This window comes from Eutrigla gurnardus, assembly GCF_963514095.1.
Source record: "Eutrigla gurnardus genome assembly, chromosome: 21".
NCBI classification, from domain to species: Eukaryota; Metazoa; Chordata; class Actinopteri; order Perciformes; family Triglidae; genus Eutrigla; species Eutrigla gurnardus.
Window position 1 is genome coordinate 9,422,841 of NC_139932.1, and position 19,897 is coordinate 9,442,737.

The following is a 19,897-nucleotide window of genomic DNA, read 5'->3' on the forward strand; positions in this document are numbered from 1 at the left end:
ATAATGAAAATACTTGTTTGTTGCATTCATGTGTTAAAAAACAGCAGCAAAATAGACAAAAGTATGCGGATACTTTTATACATATAGTGTGTAAAACTGCGGACACGGAAGATACTAAAAGTGAAACTACAAGAGCTTATCAGCTGTTCACGGAGGCCTTACCACCAAAAAATATACACTATAAGGTGGCATTTAAACAGTCTCCGTAACATTATGTTCTGAAGTTATACAGACAATGACACAATCTGCTCATTTCAATACTTGTCTAGACAAGTTCACTCACTCTGAGCTACTGGCAAATGAAACAAAGAAAGTGACAACTAGAAGATACTCACGGATATCCTCTTTTCTTTGTTGCGGAAGGTCTTCGCTGAACTGTATATGAGTAGTAAGTCACGTTCTAAAGAATCCAATGAGTGAAAAGACCGTTTATTTCCTCTGTTAACGCTGTACTACACGCCCAATTTTGAAAGAAGAGAGCTTCCTGATTCCCAACAAAAACAACCAACCCGGTGTGAAGCAGCCAATTGCGTGCCGAGATGTGAACCACGTGACGGGTGAGGTCATGCATTGCACGAGTTTGTAACTGGGCAAACTGATGCTGCTTTCACGGACTGTTCTCCTGTTCGGAAATAAGTACATTCGCTCATTTATGTCGTCTTCGCATTACATTAGCCATTCATTCAGCTTTAATTCGTTTACCCAAACAATTGTTTTCTTCTTAATTCGTGACACGATCTCAATTCTTTTTGTCATCCATTTTTTTACATCTCTTGGTATTCCAAATAGTGTTAATTTTGTATGCAAGCTCGAGTTTCGTGATATTCGAACCGCATTTAAGGTAGCATTACTGCCTAGTGACAGCAAGAGATGAGAGGATGTTGTTTATTCCACAGTACAGTGATGCATTGATAATGCAATTAGAAGTAGCCATAAATAGATTGACTTATCCCCGTGTTTAAAAGTTTATTATTGTTCAGTCTTTGAAACATGTACATAATAAGAAACATCTTTCCGCAATACACCATTATAACCAATTATTTTGTGATCTGTGTAGTATATCATTTTAAAATACTATGTAATACATTTTCTGTTTGTTACTTTTTCTCAATCTTTTCTCCACTATCTGTGGATCAAAATCCCACCACTGTATCCCCATTTAGAGATACAATTTGTTACCTGAAATTCATTTGGTCCATGTATTCATCAGTGAGGATGTAAATCTCAAATGTTTTTTTTTTCCAGGTTGATGTTCATAACTCGCCTCCTAACATCAACTGCTGTATCTGATCAAAAATAACTCATGATCATTTCTAAAATTCAAGTTTGAGTTATCCCCTCTAAAGACAAATAATCCATCTGCCTTATTGTTCTAATATTTTATTGTTACATACCTGCATATAGCTCACGTGTGTGTCTATTTTATTCTATACATTTCATAATTCAATAACCTTAGAACTAGTAAAGGCAAGTTAAGGTGAAGTATTTTTTAAGTGATTAAAAATCATGGGTAAAAAACTCATTATGAATGTGCCTACACTGCAATTGTATGACTTTTAGCCATTTCAAATGTTAAGAACCCTCCTTTGTTCACCATAGGAGGTCATAGAGTTTGTTGATCTTTTGACCTTAATGCACATTCAATAGAATTTATATTGTACAGTCCTACGCAATACTGAGCCAACAATTCTGTCTTGCAACACACAAATATAATTTGTAAGAGAACTTCAAATCTGTCCTCAAATGAATGGAGATGTGGTAAATTTTCTTTTTATAGTTTTATTATATTAACTGTGGTACACGTTTTCATGTAAACATTTGTAAGTAAAAGTACATAACATTGCGTTTCTTTGTGCATCATGGGTCCACTGGAAACACAAAATTGCTTTGAGTTCTACACCTTTTATTTCACCACAAGTTCTAATAGCCAACAAAACAATACTGTAACAACTGCAGTACCTCAAAATGTGATAAACAGAGGGACTAGATCAACGGAACCACTATTCCACTGGTAGAGAATAAGTAAAAGTATAGAACATACGTGTGACAACAAAGGACTCAAAATGATTTAACCCCAAAACAAAGCTACAAAATCCCAGTCTTTTTTATATCTACTTCAATATAATAATAATAATAATAATAATAATAATAATAATAATAATAATAATAATAATAATAATAATAATAATAATAATACAGAAAGTGTAGTTCTCTGGCTGATATAAAAGGTCAAGGGAGAACCATCAAAAGGACCATGTCCATGGGGAAAGGGCTATCTCCTGTGCATTAATATGTTCAAAGGCCATAACTAATGATAATTATACTATATAGTTACCATATCATTTAACAGTGATAAATAACTTGTTATACATAAGGAATCTGATCTTCTACTCTGCTACTTTTCTAAATATAGAATAGTCTTCCTCTTCGCTTCATTAAAGGAATACTTCACCGGTAGAAACATGAATCTGTTTTGAAAGTGGGTCATATATGTAGTCGAAATGTAAACTACATTTTGAATTTGGTGCCTTCTTGCCGAGAAAAGGCAGACAGTGACTTCCTGGCGCATGTGGATGGAAGACAACATCTCCCACAATGCACAGCTCCGCAGGCCACTCCCACGGTCCGACTGATGGCGGCCAGTAGATTTTGGAGAGAGGCAGAGCAATATTTTTATTATTGAAGGTCCGGTCCGGGTCCGCTCACACCATGAGTCTGATGTGAGGTCCCACCACTGATCTGTAACAGGTCTGTAGCCTCAGTGGGTCCCCTATAGGGGGTTGAAAACATGAGGAACTGGTCTTGTAGTCGTACCCCCTCTAACCAAAGCAGCCTCTGATGACGCAAAATGACGATATTTGCGTCATCGGAGGCTCTTTTTCAGAATAGAAATACGGAGTTCTCCCGTCTCTGGGGAAATGAGGGAATGATGCACGACCTTTCGTTTCTAACGATACAAAGCTCAATGCAAATGGGTGAAGTATTCCTTTAAGATGACTGTATGCTTTAGACATACTGCAGTTTCACTCTTCTCCCCCCGTGAACCCCCTCCACAACAGCAGGAGACTGATTACAGACACATTTACCATGAAGGGATCACAATTAGGTTCAGAAATGGATCGGTGTAACACTAGATTTCTGGTTTGAAGCTGAACATTTTCACAGGAGGGCATATTTTAGAGCATTCGTCACAAAGGATGCAGGTCACATTAAATGTTTCCCTACGCACCTACGCTGCAGTCAGCACCTTTCACTTCTAAATGTAGCGATAAAAACTACATTTAAAATACGCAGACGTTAACTCCAACTACTGGAGTACACTGGCCCGAGCGAAGCAGTTGCACTGCCTAGCTGTTGTAGTACCCCCTTAGCTTTAGCCATGTCTAGTAGCTTAGACTTCTTTGAATGCTCAAGTCAAAGTTTTATTTTAATCGGAGGTTACAGAGGCGCGAGCGATGTCCTGAGGAGGGTTTGCTGCTGGTGGGCGGCTGCTGAACAGCAGCTTCCTGATGATATCTGCGTAGAAAGGTCCATAGACAGCCTTGTTGTAGTTAACCAGGGAGATGAACTTTGCTCCTATCAACGCGAGTTCAGGCTTGATTGGCGCCAAGCCCGCTGGTACCTGTTCAAGTTTGACCTGCGGGTTAGGATCATTGAGGAGTGCCATAAAGTACTGCTGCACACGATCCTCTGCATGGAAACAAAGAGAAAAGGAAACAACAGGTTAGAATACAGCAAATAAACCTATTTGAGTAAAAGGGAAAACAATTTTACACATCCACAGCAATCTCACTCCTGCTCACTCTATCTTACCAACGAGGGTGCGGATGGGATTGTCCTTCTCAGTGATGTTGCGGATCTGGCCTGTGAGGGTGGCCTGAAGCGTTGGGCTCAGAGCAGGGTAACTCCTCTCTGTTAGAGACTTGTTGAGCTCACAGCAGATCTGAGCACTGGCGCCCTCTAGTGCCTCCTCCAGGTTAAAGCCCCTAAAGTAGACGGTGAAAAGCTTGTGATTATCTGTCGTATTTTTGAATACAGATTGTGGATTTTAAGGGATAGTTGAGATGTTTGGAAGTGGGGTTGAATGAGGTTCTCACACAGTATCAGTGTGCTACCTACAGTAGATGACAGTAGGCAATGGAGTACCAGCAAAGCAATGTACTGCTGTGGCTGTGGGCAGCAATAAAACTTATTTTAGACACCTCAAAGAAAAAAAAATCAATATCAGTTTAAGCGTACGCTATCTTTTGAATATTTTTTATGGCAGCCCTTTGCAACAGGGAATTGATTTATTTATTATTTTTATTCCATCTACTGTAGGTATAATACAATGAATATACCTACTTACCTACCTCATTTTACCCCACTCCAAAACTCTCACTCTATCCCTTTAAGATGGGCAAAAAGAAGAAGAAAACTTCACTGACGGGCTGTGCATCCCATCCAGCAGCACACTAATCATCCTCTTTAGGCGGTCAGACAAGGAGGGCAGACCCTGGATAGCCCCACCAATGGTGCTGTAGATAATGAGCAGAACCTCATTCACTGCCTGACACTGCTGGAGCTGCCACTGGATCTCCTGCAGACGTGTCTCATCAGTCATCCAGGTCTATAGAAGAAGAGAATTAAGAATTAGTTCGACATTTTGTGAAATTTGTACCACTGTCATGTCTGTGTGTGTCTGTGTGTGTGTGTGTGTGTGTGTGTGTGTTAGACTTGTAGTCAAGACCGCCTAAACCGAGACCAAGACACTACCAAGACCAGACAGTATCAAGACCAAGACACTACCAAGACCAAGACCAAGACAGACCAAGTCAAGACCAAGACCAGTTCAGCTCGAGACCGAGACCGAGACCGAGACCAAAAAAAAAAGTTGTTTTTGCCATTTTGCATGAGTTGTAGAACATAAGCACCATATTGGGTTCAGCTGCTTAGTATATGAGAAATGTATTATTTCAACTACAGGCACAATAATACAGTGACAGTACATGTCTTGTGTGTGAACTCACTATAAATGTTTTCATCAATTGACTAAAAATCTAATATGTGTAGCAATTGCATGACCACACCGTACTACACTATTTGAGGATTGACTCTTGAGTGCTGTTAAGGACTGACATGACTATAGTCCTAAAGTCATCTAACAAAATAACAAGCCCCCAACACCACCCTGCACCTTAAAAAAAAAAGTCTAATGAATTGGAAATATGTCACCAATTTAAATTGTCCTTAATTTGTAGATAAAATGTTAATTCTAAATATTATTATATTATAATATCAGCATCACTGAAATGGCATAGGCCATTGCCCACTGGCAAACAATCTCTTTATGGTCTGTAAAACCGAACCTGATGACTGACGAATTCGCCGACATTTTGCGTCCTCCTTCATAGATCTTGACCGTGCTTCAGAGGCTTCAGAGGGGGGAGGGGGGAGGAGGAGGGAGGGGAAGCGTGAGAGGACAAGCGCCGCCGTCTGTGTCACAAAATGTATGTGATTGGTACTTGAAGGGGGCGTATAATGATAGCTGTATTTAAAAAAAAAACTGTCCTTGCCTGCCTGGATAGGTTACATTCCCTTCGAGACCGCGCTGCCAGTCCGAGACATTGCGAGACCGAGAGACCCGAGACCGAGACAAGACCGAGACCAAAGACTGTCGAGGCCGTGACAAGACCAAGACCACGAAAAAGCGGTCTTGAGACCGGTCTCGAGACCAAGACCGGTCTCGAGAACTACAAGTCTAGTGTGTGTGTGTGTGTGTGTGTGTGTGTGTGGAACTGAGAGAAGATTAGCTTAGTTTAAAATTAGTTTAAAACTCTCCATCAAATCAAATAAAAATATTTCAATATCTATATCTTGCAAATAATGAAACCAGATATACAAAATGTAATAGAATCCTTCACACGTTTCTTAACACACTTACCTCAGGCAGTGGGCTCTTATTGCAGTCCCATGTAAGGATGCGGAGGAAGGCCGTGTTTAGGATCTGAAAGGGCCCTGGCAACGGCTGCTGACCTTTCCCTGGACCATCGGCCTTCTCTTTGGGGATGGAGGTCATCAGCTCCTCCAGTGTGGACTTCATCCACGAGGTGGTATGCTCCAAAGCACCTGAAGAAGTTTATCACCTTCAATACCAGTCGAGGAGTTTGTAATATCTGAATTAACGTGAGGATATTTCCTATATATTTAGAAACATACAGTATTAAAAGCTATAGAGAAAGTAGTGTCCTTGTTCACTCACGTGGTGTTTTGTCCAGGATGCTCTGAAACGTTGCCCTCTCATATTCGACACTCTGCCTCTGCAGCACGGGCCTCAGATTATCGATTGTAAAGTTGATCATGTCAACCTTCACAAGGTCCAGCACACGGAAGATCTCCCTGTAAAAATAAAAGCCACCGTGACTGTGATTACAACTGACTTGCTTCATATAAAACGGCTACATACAAGTATTTTACGTGCTGATACCTGAACAGTGTCACTATGTCATCTGGGCTTTCGCGGAGCTTCTTGATGTCCTCGTCCCTAGCTGGCGCACACAGCTTGCCCATGGTGGTGATGATGTAAGAGGCAAGGCCCTGGATGTCAACAGCATTGTTGTCAGCCTGCTGACGAATCAGGTCCATGTCCAGCACCTCCATAATCTGAGTCCGCATCCGATTGGCACCCGGATTAAGGAATGACAGTAATATCTGTCCAAAGAGGATAATGATAATAAGCCTTGTTTACGACCTAATTATTATTGTTATTTTTCTACATCTACCAGTCACAAAGGAGGCGGCGGAGTTAAAGAGAAGCAGATAAAAAAGGACCTTTAAAATTCAAGAGGACCGTTACCTGGATCACGCTGCAAATAAATGTCAAATCAGAGCAATACAGTCATTCCTGCAGATCCCGTGAAACTGTAAACATCCCAGTGTGTGTGCTGACCTCTCTGATCTCCTCCAATAATCTGATGGCTTGCCCATACTCAGGTGGGTCGTCGTTCAGCTCGGACGCCAGGATGTCCCAGAAGGCCTTGTGGACATTATCTCTAACTATTTTCCATAAACTAAAAAAAAAGAAATGGATGATTTAGTTTCGCTGAGTACGTAATCTGTCAGGAAAAAATGTCCATTTATGAATGGATGGTGCACAAAGTACTAAATAACTGATGTCATCTTTGTAAAAAAAAAATACTCCTTTTGTTTAATTGGTGCCAGTATTTTATCTGCTGCGGTGCGGTACATGAATTTCTCCTGTCCTCTCATCTCTCTTTGTCCCTGTCCTCTCCACTGAGCCCAATAAGAGACATCACTTCTCATCTGTCTAATTAAAATGCATTCGTCTGGACATAAAAATAACATCATTTCATTTATTACATAAAAATTCACAACTATTAACATCATCTATTTTGAGTAATTTCACATCTCGTCTTTGACTGAAGTGACTGAAGACTTTAATTCAGTTTTACTTTACTTTGAAGTAGCTAAATAACCTTTACAGGGAGCGTAACAATGGCTGTATAAATATGTACATCCCTGTTGGTTTATTTAAACATGTGACTGTGGTGTGCAACATCTTGGTGATGCAGTTTATCTGGTTTTGTTTGAGACTGTCATGATTTTTTTTTAATCTGTTCTGCACACCTCACATTTGCATTTGGTGATAAAAGTTATGTCAAGACTGTGAACGTTTATATTTTTATACTAAACATACAATGACCAACAGCCAGAAGCAACAGCAAGTATAAATATTGTAAAATTTGACGTTCGTAATCAAAACTTGTGTATTCCAGTGCACTTAGTTTAACTTTTTTCTAAAGCCCTGACCTGACAAACTGATGTTTAAGTTGATTGATAATCCACTAACACGATCAGGATGTGAACGATATTTTTCCAGAGCATACCTGTCCTGAGGTAGGCTGTCTGGTTCCAGATGGAAGCCGTGGTTTGAAATGATCTCATGAGCAAGGCTGAGATTGGACAGCTCTCTGGCAGAGTCCATGACTTCATCCAGGGTTACGGTTTTGGGTGGGCTCGCTGTGGGAACCAAATGTTAAAAAGATTTTGTAAATAGACGAATGACAGAGTTTGAACAAAAAAGTGGGAGCATAAACTCGACAGTTGAAGTTGCATGATGACATCAGTGAGGCTCTGAAACCTAAGCTGCATGAATATGTCTTCTTGGAATTGCTTTGTTTAATCACAGTGCTTTCCTTAATTAGGTTTTTTTAAGCCCAGAGTCGTTTTAACACCATGGACACAAAAATGAAAACAGTGAGACATGGGTTGTCTGGTGATCTTATACAGACACGAGACAAAGGAGTGAGGCGGCAAACTCACAGGATGGTGTGCAATGTTTGCTGGAGCCGTCGCTAGTGAAGCTCTCCCGGGAAAAGTCCATGTGGCTGGTCGACGTGATGCTGTCACAGCGCTCTGACGAAGACTCCACATCACTGCCTTGGTCCTCACCGCTGGATGCGGAGGCAGGTCGCTCGTTATTTAGAGGCATCTTTGGTTGTAGCTGCACATAAGGAAGTTGGTTACAACGATTATTGACGATAATTTCATGTACCAAGGCTACATCCTCACTGCAGCGCCCCCTGGTTCAAATCCGACCTTTCTGCATGTCATCCCAATCCCCCCCCACCCTTCACTCTCATGCTGTCCTATCTCAATAAAAAGCGAAAAGGTAGAAAAAAAATCAAGTCGGCAGGTCACAAGCTAATGGGTATCTTACTACTTACACAGAAACACCAGTTACACAATTTACAATTTAAGTGGAAAATATATATGTATTAAGTACCATACCTCTGCGGCTGCACGTATGAAACAGATGCTGTTGTTAAGGCAAACAAATAAAAACAAAAACACTGTCACTCAAAACAGCTGGGGGCTGCAGAATCAAGAATTCAGAAAACCTGTATCGCTCATGCAGGTCGTCGTTGTGAAAAGCCAACCGGTCCGGTTTAAACAAAAGCTCGTATGCCTCGAGCACTAAAGCAACACTTTGTCCGTTCAGGCCTATCAGTCGTGTCTCCAGGGAAACATGGAACAACAGAGGGCTTCTCAATCGCCTAAACGATCCTGTTACACTTGTCCCCGTGTTGTCTGTCATCCAAAAAAATAAATAAAAACAAACTTACCATAACAAAGAAAGGTAATGTTTGTAAGAAGAATATGCTCTAAAGTCAGTGACGTCAGAAAATCACAATCAAACTTTAAGTCCCATGGAATTGTGCACGTTCTCATGACTAGTACAAACACAAACAAGTCACACCACGTCGCTAAATAACATTAAAAAAACACTAAAATGTATCTTGATTACTGGAACACCTTTAATGAAGTAGGCCTCAGCCTCTCTTATATTATCTGTGCTTGCAGGGGTGACCTGTGGGTGTTTCTTCCTGTCCCTGGTCTCGGCTATCTGCTGCCAAAAATGAATGCACACTCCCCTTGCTGCTCTTTTGGTTTAAAGATAGCTCGAGGGGGTGAGGGTGGGTGCGGGGAGCGTGTGACTTCCATGCACCCCTGCTGCATTCATGACATCATCTGCTAGACTTGACAGCTAGGTTACAGCGAAGCAGCAGGCAAAATTTTCCAGAGATTATCTAGAGCAATGGGAGCAGTACAGTCCAGAAAAACTGATTACGGATTAGATCTACTCCGTCATCTGCGGCTTCATTAAAATAAATCCTCTTAAAAAGTAGTCCCCGGGAATACTTGGCAAAATAAAATGCATTATGCAAAAATAAATAAAGATAACACCTAAATATTCGACATGTGAATAATAATGAAAAACAATTAGAATGTTAATGTTAATGTAGTTATTGTTGTCTGCAAGATCTAATCTGTTAATATCCGTATGTAAATCGGCCAGGTGTTTTTGGATAAATGCAATATGAGTCATATAGGCTCCATATAAGAGTGAACTCCTGCAGGAACAAAGAGTCTTCAAGGATTCTGCTGCAGTATAATGTAAACAAAGCGATGGATCAGGGAGGCTGGACCAACTACACGGGGACTCTCCTTATTGGCTGCAGCTCCCTGTCTCTCATCCCTACATGGAAAGTCTTTGGTTATATTGCAATGCACGTGGGTAAAAAAAAGAAAAGAAAAAAAAATATCCACACACGCGTATGAAGTGGGTACACGTGATCCGAGCAGCAGAGACCATAACAACAACGCACATTGAATGCAAGATGTAATGCACTACTGCTGTTGAGGCGACACGGCAGGGTTTACACGGAAGTCTGTGTTTACAACACAACACGACAAACCATGAAATTGGTCACTTTCACATAGCAACGTTAGCTACACTTTGACATTAGCGATATTATCGCGTTATTACCTTCGACGACTGTACCCCAGGTTTCCGCTCCACAACAAAGCCCAAACTCAAAGCCAAAGTAATGCACGCACAGCAGAACCAGACGAGAGCTTCACAGTTTCAAATAGAGTCAAATGGGCTGAACAAATAAGCTACGTTTACCTCATTCGAGTGTCCTAAAAGGGAGAGTGGTTCCCAAAAATAGTCGAACTCTTAAAAGGAAGCTTCGACGCCGCCCTTTAACGCTCGTCTCTCTCTCTGTTTAAAGGTCTTGTTGTCAGTTGCGGGGACAAATGGGCGAAACCATTCATGCATAGGGGCGATCAAAAGCCAGGCAAACACAAACGGGAGGTTTATGACTGACTTCAAGTGTGTCGATGTGTCGAAAAACGAGTTTGAAATAGTATGCGCGAAACTAAATTTACACTTTTAGCCCGAGAAAAGCAATTGGGTGCATTATTCAAAATCGTGTCGCCCTTAGAAGAAATGGTACGCTCCACTCCGTTCGACATGGGACGTACGATGTGCGTTTCCGTTGACGAATCTCTTCAGGCTCGTTCGAGATGAACTGCGCCTCGCCTGGAAAGTAGACGAGAGCAGGCGGAGCAGCAGGAGGCGGGGCCTAAAAGCTTGCGCTCCAGTCGGACAGTTTCCATCGGCCAAGAAGATTTGACAGGAAGTCTTAGTAAAAGTTACATCCTGTTAGACGCGATCTGGAGAAGTTTGCGACCACAGTCGCATTCATTCATATTTGTTCAAATATATCTGTGGTCATATACCGTATACAAATATAAAGTATAAAATAATGCCAATTCAAATTAGTTATGTATATATATATTATGTATGTATATGGTATAGTAGTGTATTTGCTGTTGAAGTAGTATACATAGTGCATATAAAGTTTGACAGTTATAGGCAAGGCAAGGCAACTTTATTTGTATAGCACATTTCATACACAAGGCTCAAAGTGCTTCACATTATAAAAATGTCATACAATAAAGTGAAAAAATAAAATAGAAGGATTAAAAGAAAATTTAAAAAAAATTATACTCTACTAAATGTGTATCTGGGTTTTTTTTTTTTAATATGTCTGCCTCTTAAAGCACACCGTAGGGTAATTGCTCACTTTGATAAGGTCTATATAAATAACCTATTTTATTGTCGTTATTAGGGCCCGAGTGCCGACAACGTCGGGCTGTGAAGCCCTATTGTTATTTGAATGTTTATTATTCTCACGCCAATTTAACTCGCGTTTTGGAGGCCTCAACATAAAAAAAGAAAATTGAAAAGAATTGGTGTGTGCGTATAAATTACAGGAAATTGCGATATGGCAGCGGTTTCGCATTCGGCCAGAAAAAAGTTGCTTGCTACCGCCACCCATGGGCGTCGCTAGACACCTTTTACTGGGTCAAGTGCCCCAGTATTGATCTGCCGTGCCCCAGTAAAATCTCCCGTTCGAGTTTTAACGAGCTACTATATTTGGCAGTGGATTCATTTATATTGATAATAACGGTAAAAGAATGGATTTTCTTTTTCATCCACAATCTCAAACCAACGCAGTTTAGCCCAAAATACAAGCTGAGGCGCGCACCTTGTGGTCGGCTCCGGCGCGCACATTACGTCCGTGCACGGAAGTGTGCATGTCGTAGCCGGTGCACCGCTGTTTTTTGTGCTTTTAGTAATAGGGGGCCTGTGCCCCAGTAGAGCTTTATGTCTAGCAACGCCCCTGCCGCCATCTAGCGCCAGGATTTTCATGCCCCGCCGCACCATAACTCAGATTGACATGAAATTTTGCACACATGTGTGGACAAGTGCCCTCTACAAAAATTCCTCTTGGAGTAACAAAGTCCGGCGACCGAAATTTCCCGCCATCTTGGATTTTATGAAAAAACGGTTGTTGCTTTCGACGAAATTTGGTGTGCATACTCGTTAGACCTAGCTGGGGTCACACTAGGGGAAGGAGGACAGATGGCAGGGAGTCATGGACATGTGTGTGAGCTCTGTGACTGAAATGTAGTTTCACTTTGGATCACACCAGATCAACAGTCATGAAACTTTTAATTCTTTTTTTTAAATTCCTCTCATTTCAGCCTGTAGAGAGGACACAGGGGGAGGGGGAGGGGTCACACTAGGGGAAGGAGGGGAGATGGCAGGAAGTCATAGACATGTACGTGAGCTCTGTCACCGAAATGTAGTTTCACTTTGGATCACACCAGATCAACACTTATGAAACTTTCCACATCTGCGAATGATTTTATGCATTGTCTCATCTGCTCCACACTTAGCACACACCTCAGACAGCAGTCAGGGAGACAGATGGCTTTGAATGTCAATCGCTTGTGTCTTAACTTGCACCACGAGGAGGCGGCCGCAGCACAGGTAGGCATCCACGACACTGCCATGTGACTGCAGGCAAATGATCGAGGGCCTGTCACGATACTGCTTGCAGTTTTAATTATGATTGTTATTAATAGTATCAACCACAGGAGATATGTTTGTAAACAGATTTAACTTTAACTGCACATCATGAGACGAACAGCCCACGATCTAGCATTAAATATTAGACTCAGACAGGAAATTTGCATTTTTTTCTAAACGTGCTGTTTGTTGTCAAAACTAAGAGCCAATCAGGTCATAGATGAGGCGAGAGCCAGGCGTTTCCCATCATGCCCCGGGGTTTGCAGTTGGTTGAGAGCAACTGCAGCGCCTGGCTCGAAAAACTGCGGCCGCCTTGATCTCGTAAGATTATCGTTGCCCACGTGTTCATGACGACAGAGCAAGTCAGAATCAAGTCGGACACAAAACTAACCAGCATGCATTGTGCAGCGATCGCTGGCTCATCTCGGACGAGCCTAAAGACTTTGCATGGGATTGCATCACATTATGCCGAAATTAATTGCGGGTTCGCTCCGTTGCATCGTTTGCATGAAAATAAAAGTTGATTAAACTTTTCAGGTGCCGATGGATCCGTCAGCCAATCAGATTGAGATCAGAGCTGGCTGCGTCCGCAAATGCATCTCCCCATGCCCCAGAAACGCCTTCCCTCGTCTGGCAATGGTCCGTCAACGTAGGTTTAGTGTGAAAATGGCCTTAGGCCTCAGCTCCAGATCCTCGGCCCCACCTCTAGACAGTGGGTGGTGCCTCTGGACACCTGGAGCCCTGATCAGCCAGTAAGAGTATAAAGCTGAGGAGGAGTCGCATCAATATCTCTGCTACCTGCGCTTGCTGCTCGGCACCCTGTGATGCTGTTGCTTGCTGCCCTGTTTCAGACTGAAACCTGTGTGTGTGTGTGTGTGTGTGTGTGGGTGTGGGTATAAGTTGAGAAGAGCAGTAGTGGCTGTTCCCTCTGCTCCCCTGTGAACTTTTTAACCGGTATTTACCCTAATACAGGAAGCCAGCTATGGGAGAGCTGCCTTTTTTTACTCCTGTTTAACTGATGCTAGGAAGGTTAAGACTTTTTACATTTTTTGTTTGTGAGACAGTTGTATTTTTGTTTAGTTAGGGATGGTTTTTGTTTGTTTTTCTTTGGCCTGAGTTTTCCCTGAGGACACAAAGCTTCCCGGGATGGCAATAAAACTACAGAACTGGACCGCTTGACTCCTGCTGTTTTTAATCTGTTTTTATGTTTTATCCCAGGCTAATTTTGGGACGTAACAGTCCCCATCATATCCTTTACATTCTCCCACCTGAAGATATGGAGTGACCAAAAACACAGTAAGACACTTTATTTATATTATGGACAAAAGAGACTGTTTTTAAGCTGGGTCCAACGCTAAAAGGAAAGCCTTTTGGCATTAATCAGCAGTTTCCTACTGAAATCGTGGACAGGAGGAAGGCTCTGCTTCCCATTTTTCGAGAGGAGAAAGCGAAGAAAAAGGAAAAAAACAGAGTAAGGCTTGTTGCTGACAAGTTATACATTGATGGTGAGCTATACAAAGATAAATCTGTTACACCCTGGCTTTATTAGCTACGAGTTGATGTTGATCTATGATATTGATGACCTGTCTAAAGAAATAAGCAATAACATATAGACCTATATTACTTCCCTTCGATTACTATTATTATTATTTCCTCCCCTCCACCGACATGGCCTGCTGGTAACTTACGTTTAGTTTTTGTGTTTTGTTGTTGTTGTTGTTGTTTTGTTTTTTTAAATCAAGGCAAATGTTATATGTGTTTTGGTTTTTTGTTTTTGTTTTTGTTTGTGCATATAATGAAAGAAATGTGGTGCAACCCTTTAGTAATAAAACTTTATTTGCAGATACTATTTTTTTAGCTCTCAGTTATGATGAACTTTGAATCCCTATGTATTGCCAGCTATAATTGCAATGGACTGGCCAATGTTAGTAAAAGAACTGAAATATTTATTTGGTTAGCTAATAAGAAAGAATTAGATATAATATGTCTACAAGAGACGCATTCCACGCAGGAAGATGAAGAAAAATGGAAGAAGGAATGGAAAGGGTCAATTTTTTTTAATCATGGTTTGAAAAACCAAAGGGGAGTTCTAGTTTTGTTTAGAGAACATCTAGATTTTTCTGTGCATAAAATAGAACGTGATATGGATGGTCGAATAATTATTTTAGATGTTGAACTTGAAAATATAGGCCTACGCTTTTGTTTGGTTAATATTTATGCTCCAAATAATAATGATCCTATTTTTTTTGAGAATTTATATTCGATGATTCAGCATTGTGATATTCCTGTAATTCAGACAGGAGATCACAATACTGTTCTTCAACCATCCAAAGATAGAACTGGTGAAAAAGATGATCATCAAGGTCAAAAGCGATACGCTCTTACGTCCATGATGTCCGCAATGGACTTAGTTGATATTTGGAGAATAAAGAATCCGGATCTAATTAGATACACCTGGCGAAGAAATGCATTGGCAAGTAGAATAGATTTCTTTCTTATTTCTTTCGCCTTAATGGTAAAAGTTAGTCAAGTAATGATTGACGAAAGATTTCGGTCTGATCATTATCTTATTACATTAAAACTAGATTTTACAGACACCATGAGGGGAAGGGGGTATTGGAAGATGAATCAATCATTACTAGAAGATGAGACGTTTATTTGTAAATCCAAGCAATTTATTTTGGATTTTTTTTCCTTTAACGCTGGTTCTGCAAATCCACATATTGTATGGGATACTTTCAAATGCGCTTTTCGAGGTCATGCGATAAAGTACTCAGCATGGAAGCATAAACAAAATTGTAACAAAGAAAAAATGTTGTTAGAAGAGGTGCAAAATACTAGGGATCGTATAGATGCAAATAAATCAGGCTGTATCGACCAAGACCTACAGTTACTAGATGATAAAGAAAAAGAATTGGAGAGGCTGAATCAGAATAAAATAAAGGGCATCATATATAGAAATAAAGCAACATGGATGGAGCATGGAGAAAAATGTAATGCATATTTCTTACAGCTTCAAAATAGAAATATATCTAGGAAGAACATTTCAAAACTGATACATGATGATGGAATGAATATTACATCTGCAAATGATATACTTAATGCGTTAATGAAGTATTATAATGACATTTTTAATGATACTTCTCATTCAACAAATCCTTCCTTGTTTGAGTACATAAAGCCATGCTCATATCCAAAACTTACAACCCCACAACAGTTATTGTGTGAAGGCCCTATAAATGAAGAAAATGTATATGAAGCTATATGTTCATTTCAAAATGGAAAAACCCCTGGATTAGATGGACTGCCAATAGAATTTTACAGAACCTTTTTTGATGAAATAAAAGATCCCTTACTTGCCTCTTATAACTTCTCTTTTGATGTGGGTCATCAGTCTGATACTCAAAAGGAAGGTTTAATCTCATTGTTATTAAAGCATGATGCAGAAGGACAGGCTAAGGATCCGGTAAAATTGAAGAATTGGAGACCCCTTACACTCCTGTGTTGTGATGCACGCATATTAGCAAAATGTTTAGCACTTAGAGTAAGAAAGGTTATAAAAGAATTAATACATTTTGATCAAATTTGATTTTCTAAAAGGTCGCTTTATAGGTGATAATATTAGACGTCTCCTGGAAATAATCGAATATTATGAAGAGAGAAAATTGCCTGGTCTCGTGTTCATAGCAGACTTTGAAAAGGCTTTCGATATGATTAAATGGAAGTACATATACCAATGTTTACAAATTTTTTATTTTGGTGAGACCTTTATAAAATGGGTTCATGTATTATATAAATATCCTTGTAGTAGAATTATGAATAATGGTCATATCTCAGATCCAATTACATTGTCTAAAGGTGTCAGACAAGGATGCCCCCTTTCGGCATATTTATTTATTCTTTCAATCGAAATGTTGGCCATAAGAATAAGAAATAATGTTAATATTAAAGGTTTGGAGATTAATGGTTTAGAATCCAAATGTTCTTTTTATGCAGATGATGCTTCTTTTCATGTTAAAGCGGATAGCCTCTCTTTAGGCTCCCTTATATCGGAATTAGAGCTCTTTGCCTCGTTATCAGGATTGAAACTAAATTATGAGAAATGCTCTATCCTTAGAATTGGATCATTAAAGAGAACTGACTTCCAAGTTCCATGTACGGTGCCGATGAAGTGTTCTGATGGCCCTGTGAATCTATTAGGAATACATATACCAGTGGACAACAGTCTTTTGGTGAAATCTAATTTTGATTTAAAATGGAAGAAAATGGATAAAATTCTCCAGGCCTGGAGAGGGAAACATCTTACTATTTATGGAAAGGTTACTGTAATTAATTCACTAATACTTTCACAATTTACTTATCTTTTACAGGCTCTGCCTTCTCCTGATACAACTTTATTAAAAGCATATGAGAAAATAATTTTTAATTTTATTTGGAATGGTAAACCTGATAAAATTAAACGTAGTTATCTGTATAATGTACAGGAGAATGGAGGCTTGGGATTGAAAAGCCTTTCAATATTAGATTTAAACTTAAAAGCTGTATGGATACAACGATTATATAATAACCAAGAATGGTTTTCATCCAAATTATTTTCTGCTCAATGTGGTCCCTTAATTGGAAAAGTGTACCCTTTTTTTCAGTTGTGTCCGGCCTCGGTGGTACGTTTATCTGCTTTTTTGCCCGATCTCTCCCCCTTTTTTAGAAATTCACTTTCTTTATGGCTTCAGTATCAGTTTTCTTTACCAAATAATTCCTTGGAGATTAGACAACAGATATTATGGCTAAATGAAAATATCTGTATAGACAAAAAACCTGTGTGCTGGCAAAGATTGTTAAATAAGCATATTTATTTTGTAAATGATTTATTGAATAATGAAGGAAAATTCCTTACTTTTGAATCTTTCATTTTTAAATATGGAGATGTGTGTTCAGAATTGAATTATATGCAGATACTTTCCACAATTTCTTCATCCTGGAAATCAAAGATAGAAAAAAATCCGGAAGATTTAAGAGTATGCCGCCCTCATATTAAGAATTCTAAATGGTTGGGGCAGAAGAAGATTAATTTTGACATGTATAGGTTTTTTATGTGTTCTAAAAATATAGCCGCCCAACCATATTATTTTCAAGCACATTGGGAAAGTATTTTTGATACCCCACTTCCTTGGTTGGATTTATTTAAAAAATATGTACAAATCTTCTTGTTCCACATATTTATGGATGTTTCAGTTAAAAATATTCTATAAGATATTACCAACAAGGAAGATGCTTAAAATATGGAGAATAACAGACAATGATAAATGTAGATTTTGTGGGGATGAGGAAGAAGACATTATGCACTTATTTTGGTATTGTCCAGAAGTTGCTCTTTTTTGGCATTATGTGGCTATTTGGTTATGTGACCAAGGACTTGTTTTGTTATTATCTCCAATTAATATTATTTTGGGTTTTCATGAAGAACAACATGTGCTGTTAAATACTGTTGTTCTGCTTGGGAAAGCTTTTGTTTTTAAAAATCAAGGAGAGCTTAATTTGAGATATTTTATATCGTTTATTAAACATCATTATTTACTAACAAAGGTATTGCCAAAAAACAAGAAAAATAATGCAGAGAGAAAAAGATGGGAAAGCCTCGCAATAACAAAAACTTGGGATGAAGATTCAATATAGTTCATTGTTTTGTATGTTTTTGTTTTGGGGATTGTTGTCGTTGCTCTTATGGTGGCTGTAGAGTGAACGAATTAATCCTTTATTTATTGAGTTATGATATGAATTAATGGTGCGTGTAAAATATGTAGTATGCACTTAATGATTATATGTTTTGATTATTTTATGCTGTTAATGTAGGTTCCTTTTTTTGTTGTTTGTTTTGTTGTTTTGTATTTTGTCCTCCTTGATGTTTTATGGTGCTGATGGGTTTTTATGTTACTGCCACCGGATTATTGTGTATTTTTTCTTTTCTTAGAATGGAAAAAAAAAAAAGACAAAAAAAAATGTCCCCATTAGGGGGGGTGGTGGTGGGATTATAAAAAAAAAGAAAAAAAAAAAAAAAAGACACTTTATTTGAACCTTAAACTGTTGTCTCTAAAGCTAGTTTTGAGGCAGGTGGAACATTTTTACAGATTGATCCGTTTAGTTTGTGAAAGAATACATTGTATATATATATATATATATAATATCACAATCAGTAGGGATGGGTACCTTTCACATTTGAACTGATACGGTAGCGATACTCAGTACATGCAAATCGGTACCGGTATATATCGGTACCCGTTTTCTGTACTTTTTTGCATATATGTGTTAATTAAAGTTATTTTGTGTATATAATAAATAGACAAAATTTCTGAATTTTGAATATTTATATCTCAATAACATCAAGGAACTCCAACATAAAACCTAACAGAACTTGAGAAAAATGTGTGTGGGGGAAAGTAAATAACTTAAAAATAAATAGTGAAAAGAAATGACTCTGTAACATTTGTCACATTAGAAACTAAAACAAACCACCCATTCAAGAATGAGTAGAAGAGTTGCATGTTCTCCCCGTGTAAGCGTGAGTTCTCTCTGGGTTCTCCGGCTTCCTCCCCCATGCAGGATTTTTATAGGTTAGTTGTTGACTCTAAATTGCCTGTAGGTGTGAGCGTAAATGATTGTTTGTCTCTATATGTCAGCCCTGTGATAGACTGCCAGTGTGAACCTTGAAACCCTCTGCCTAAACTGGGGAGAGGCAGTGGAACATCTCGGCCTCATATTAAAAAGAAAATACAATCAAAAGTCTTAGTGGTAGGAATAGGGATATATATATACACACAGTAGTTTATCTGCTTTTGTAAATCAGTCGCTGGTTTGTGATGGGCTACAGGTTTACCTGTAAACATAAGGTGTGTCAAGGCTTTAAGTTATTCTGCTTGAGTAGAAGTTTATGTTGTATTATTACGGCACAGTTTGCTTGACCTTGACCAGTGTCTGAATCATGTGAGGCTGAACCATCCACATCCACATTCAGCAAGGTAGTGCCTGTCAGTCAGATTTGAGGGGAGCGAACGTCTCTTGCAACACAATTAATGTAGTTCACCGTCTTCAGCTGATGGAATGAGTGTCAATGCATTGTCCAGTCAAATGTTGTGTCTCAATCAAATGGCTCTATTCTCTCTCCAAAGGTGAGCC

General features: G+C 39.4%; 2 protein-coding genes across 2 annotated transcripts in view; both read right to left on the bottom strand.

Moving 5' to 3' along the window:
• apaf1 (apoptotic peptidase activating factor 1) overlaps positions 1–479 on the bottom strand; it is a 38,544-nt gene extending 38,065 nt beyond the window's left edge. The window contains 1 exon segment of the mRNA XM_084039288.1: positions 336–479. The gene's annotated coding sequence lies outside the window, so the exon portion shown is untranslated.
• Positions 480–2,158: 1,679 nt separating this feature from the next.
• tcp11l2 (t-complex 11, testis-specific-like 2) lies at positions 2,159–10,622 on the bottom strand. Its single transcript, XM_084039289.1, has 10 exons — positions 10,472–10,622; positions 8,323–8,503; positions 7,887–8,019; positions 6,929–7,049; positions 6,467–6,690; positions 6,242–6,378; positions 5,924–6,108; positions 4,428–4,609; positions 3,814–3,986; positions 2,159–3,690 (listed from the first exon to the last, which is right to left on the bottom strand). Exons 2-10 carry the CDS (start codon positions 8,489–8,491, stop codon positions 3,428–3,430), a joined length of 1,587 nt encoding a protein of 528 aa, XP_083895415.1. The 5' UTR covers positions 8,492–8,503; positions 10,472–10,622; the 3' UTR covers positions 2,159–3,427.
• Between the last annotated feature and the right edge of the window lie 9,275 nt (positions 10,623–19,897).

Excerpts from the sequence above, each read along its gene's own strand:
- tcp11l2 (XM_084039289.1), bottom strand. The coding sequence starts at position 8,491 with ATGCCTCTAAATAACGAGCGACCTGCCTCCGCATCCAGCGGTGAGGAC. Across the intron at positions 6,379-6,466 it reads GACATAGTGACACTGTTCAG|GGAGATCTTCCGTGTGCTGG; the intron begins GTATCAGCACGT and ends TTATTTTTACAG. Across the intron at positions 6,109-6,241 it reads CATCCTGGACAAAACACCAC|GTGCTTTGGAGCATACCACC; the intron begins GTGAGTGAACAA and ends AAACTTCTTCAG.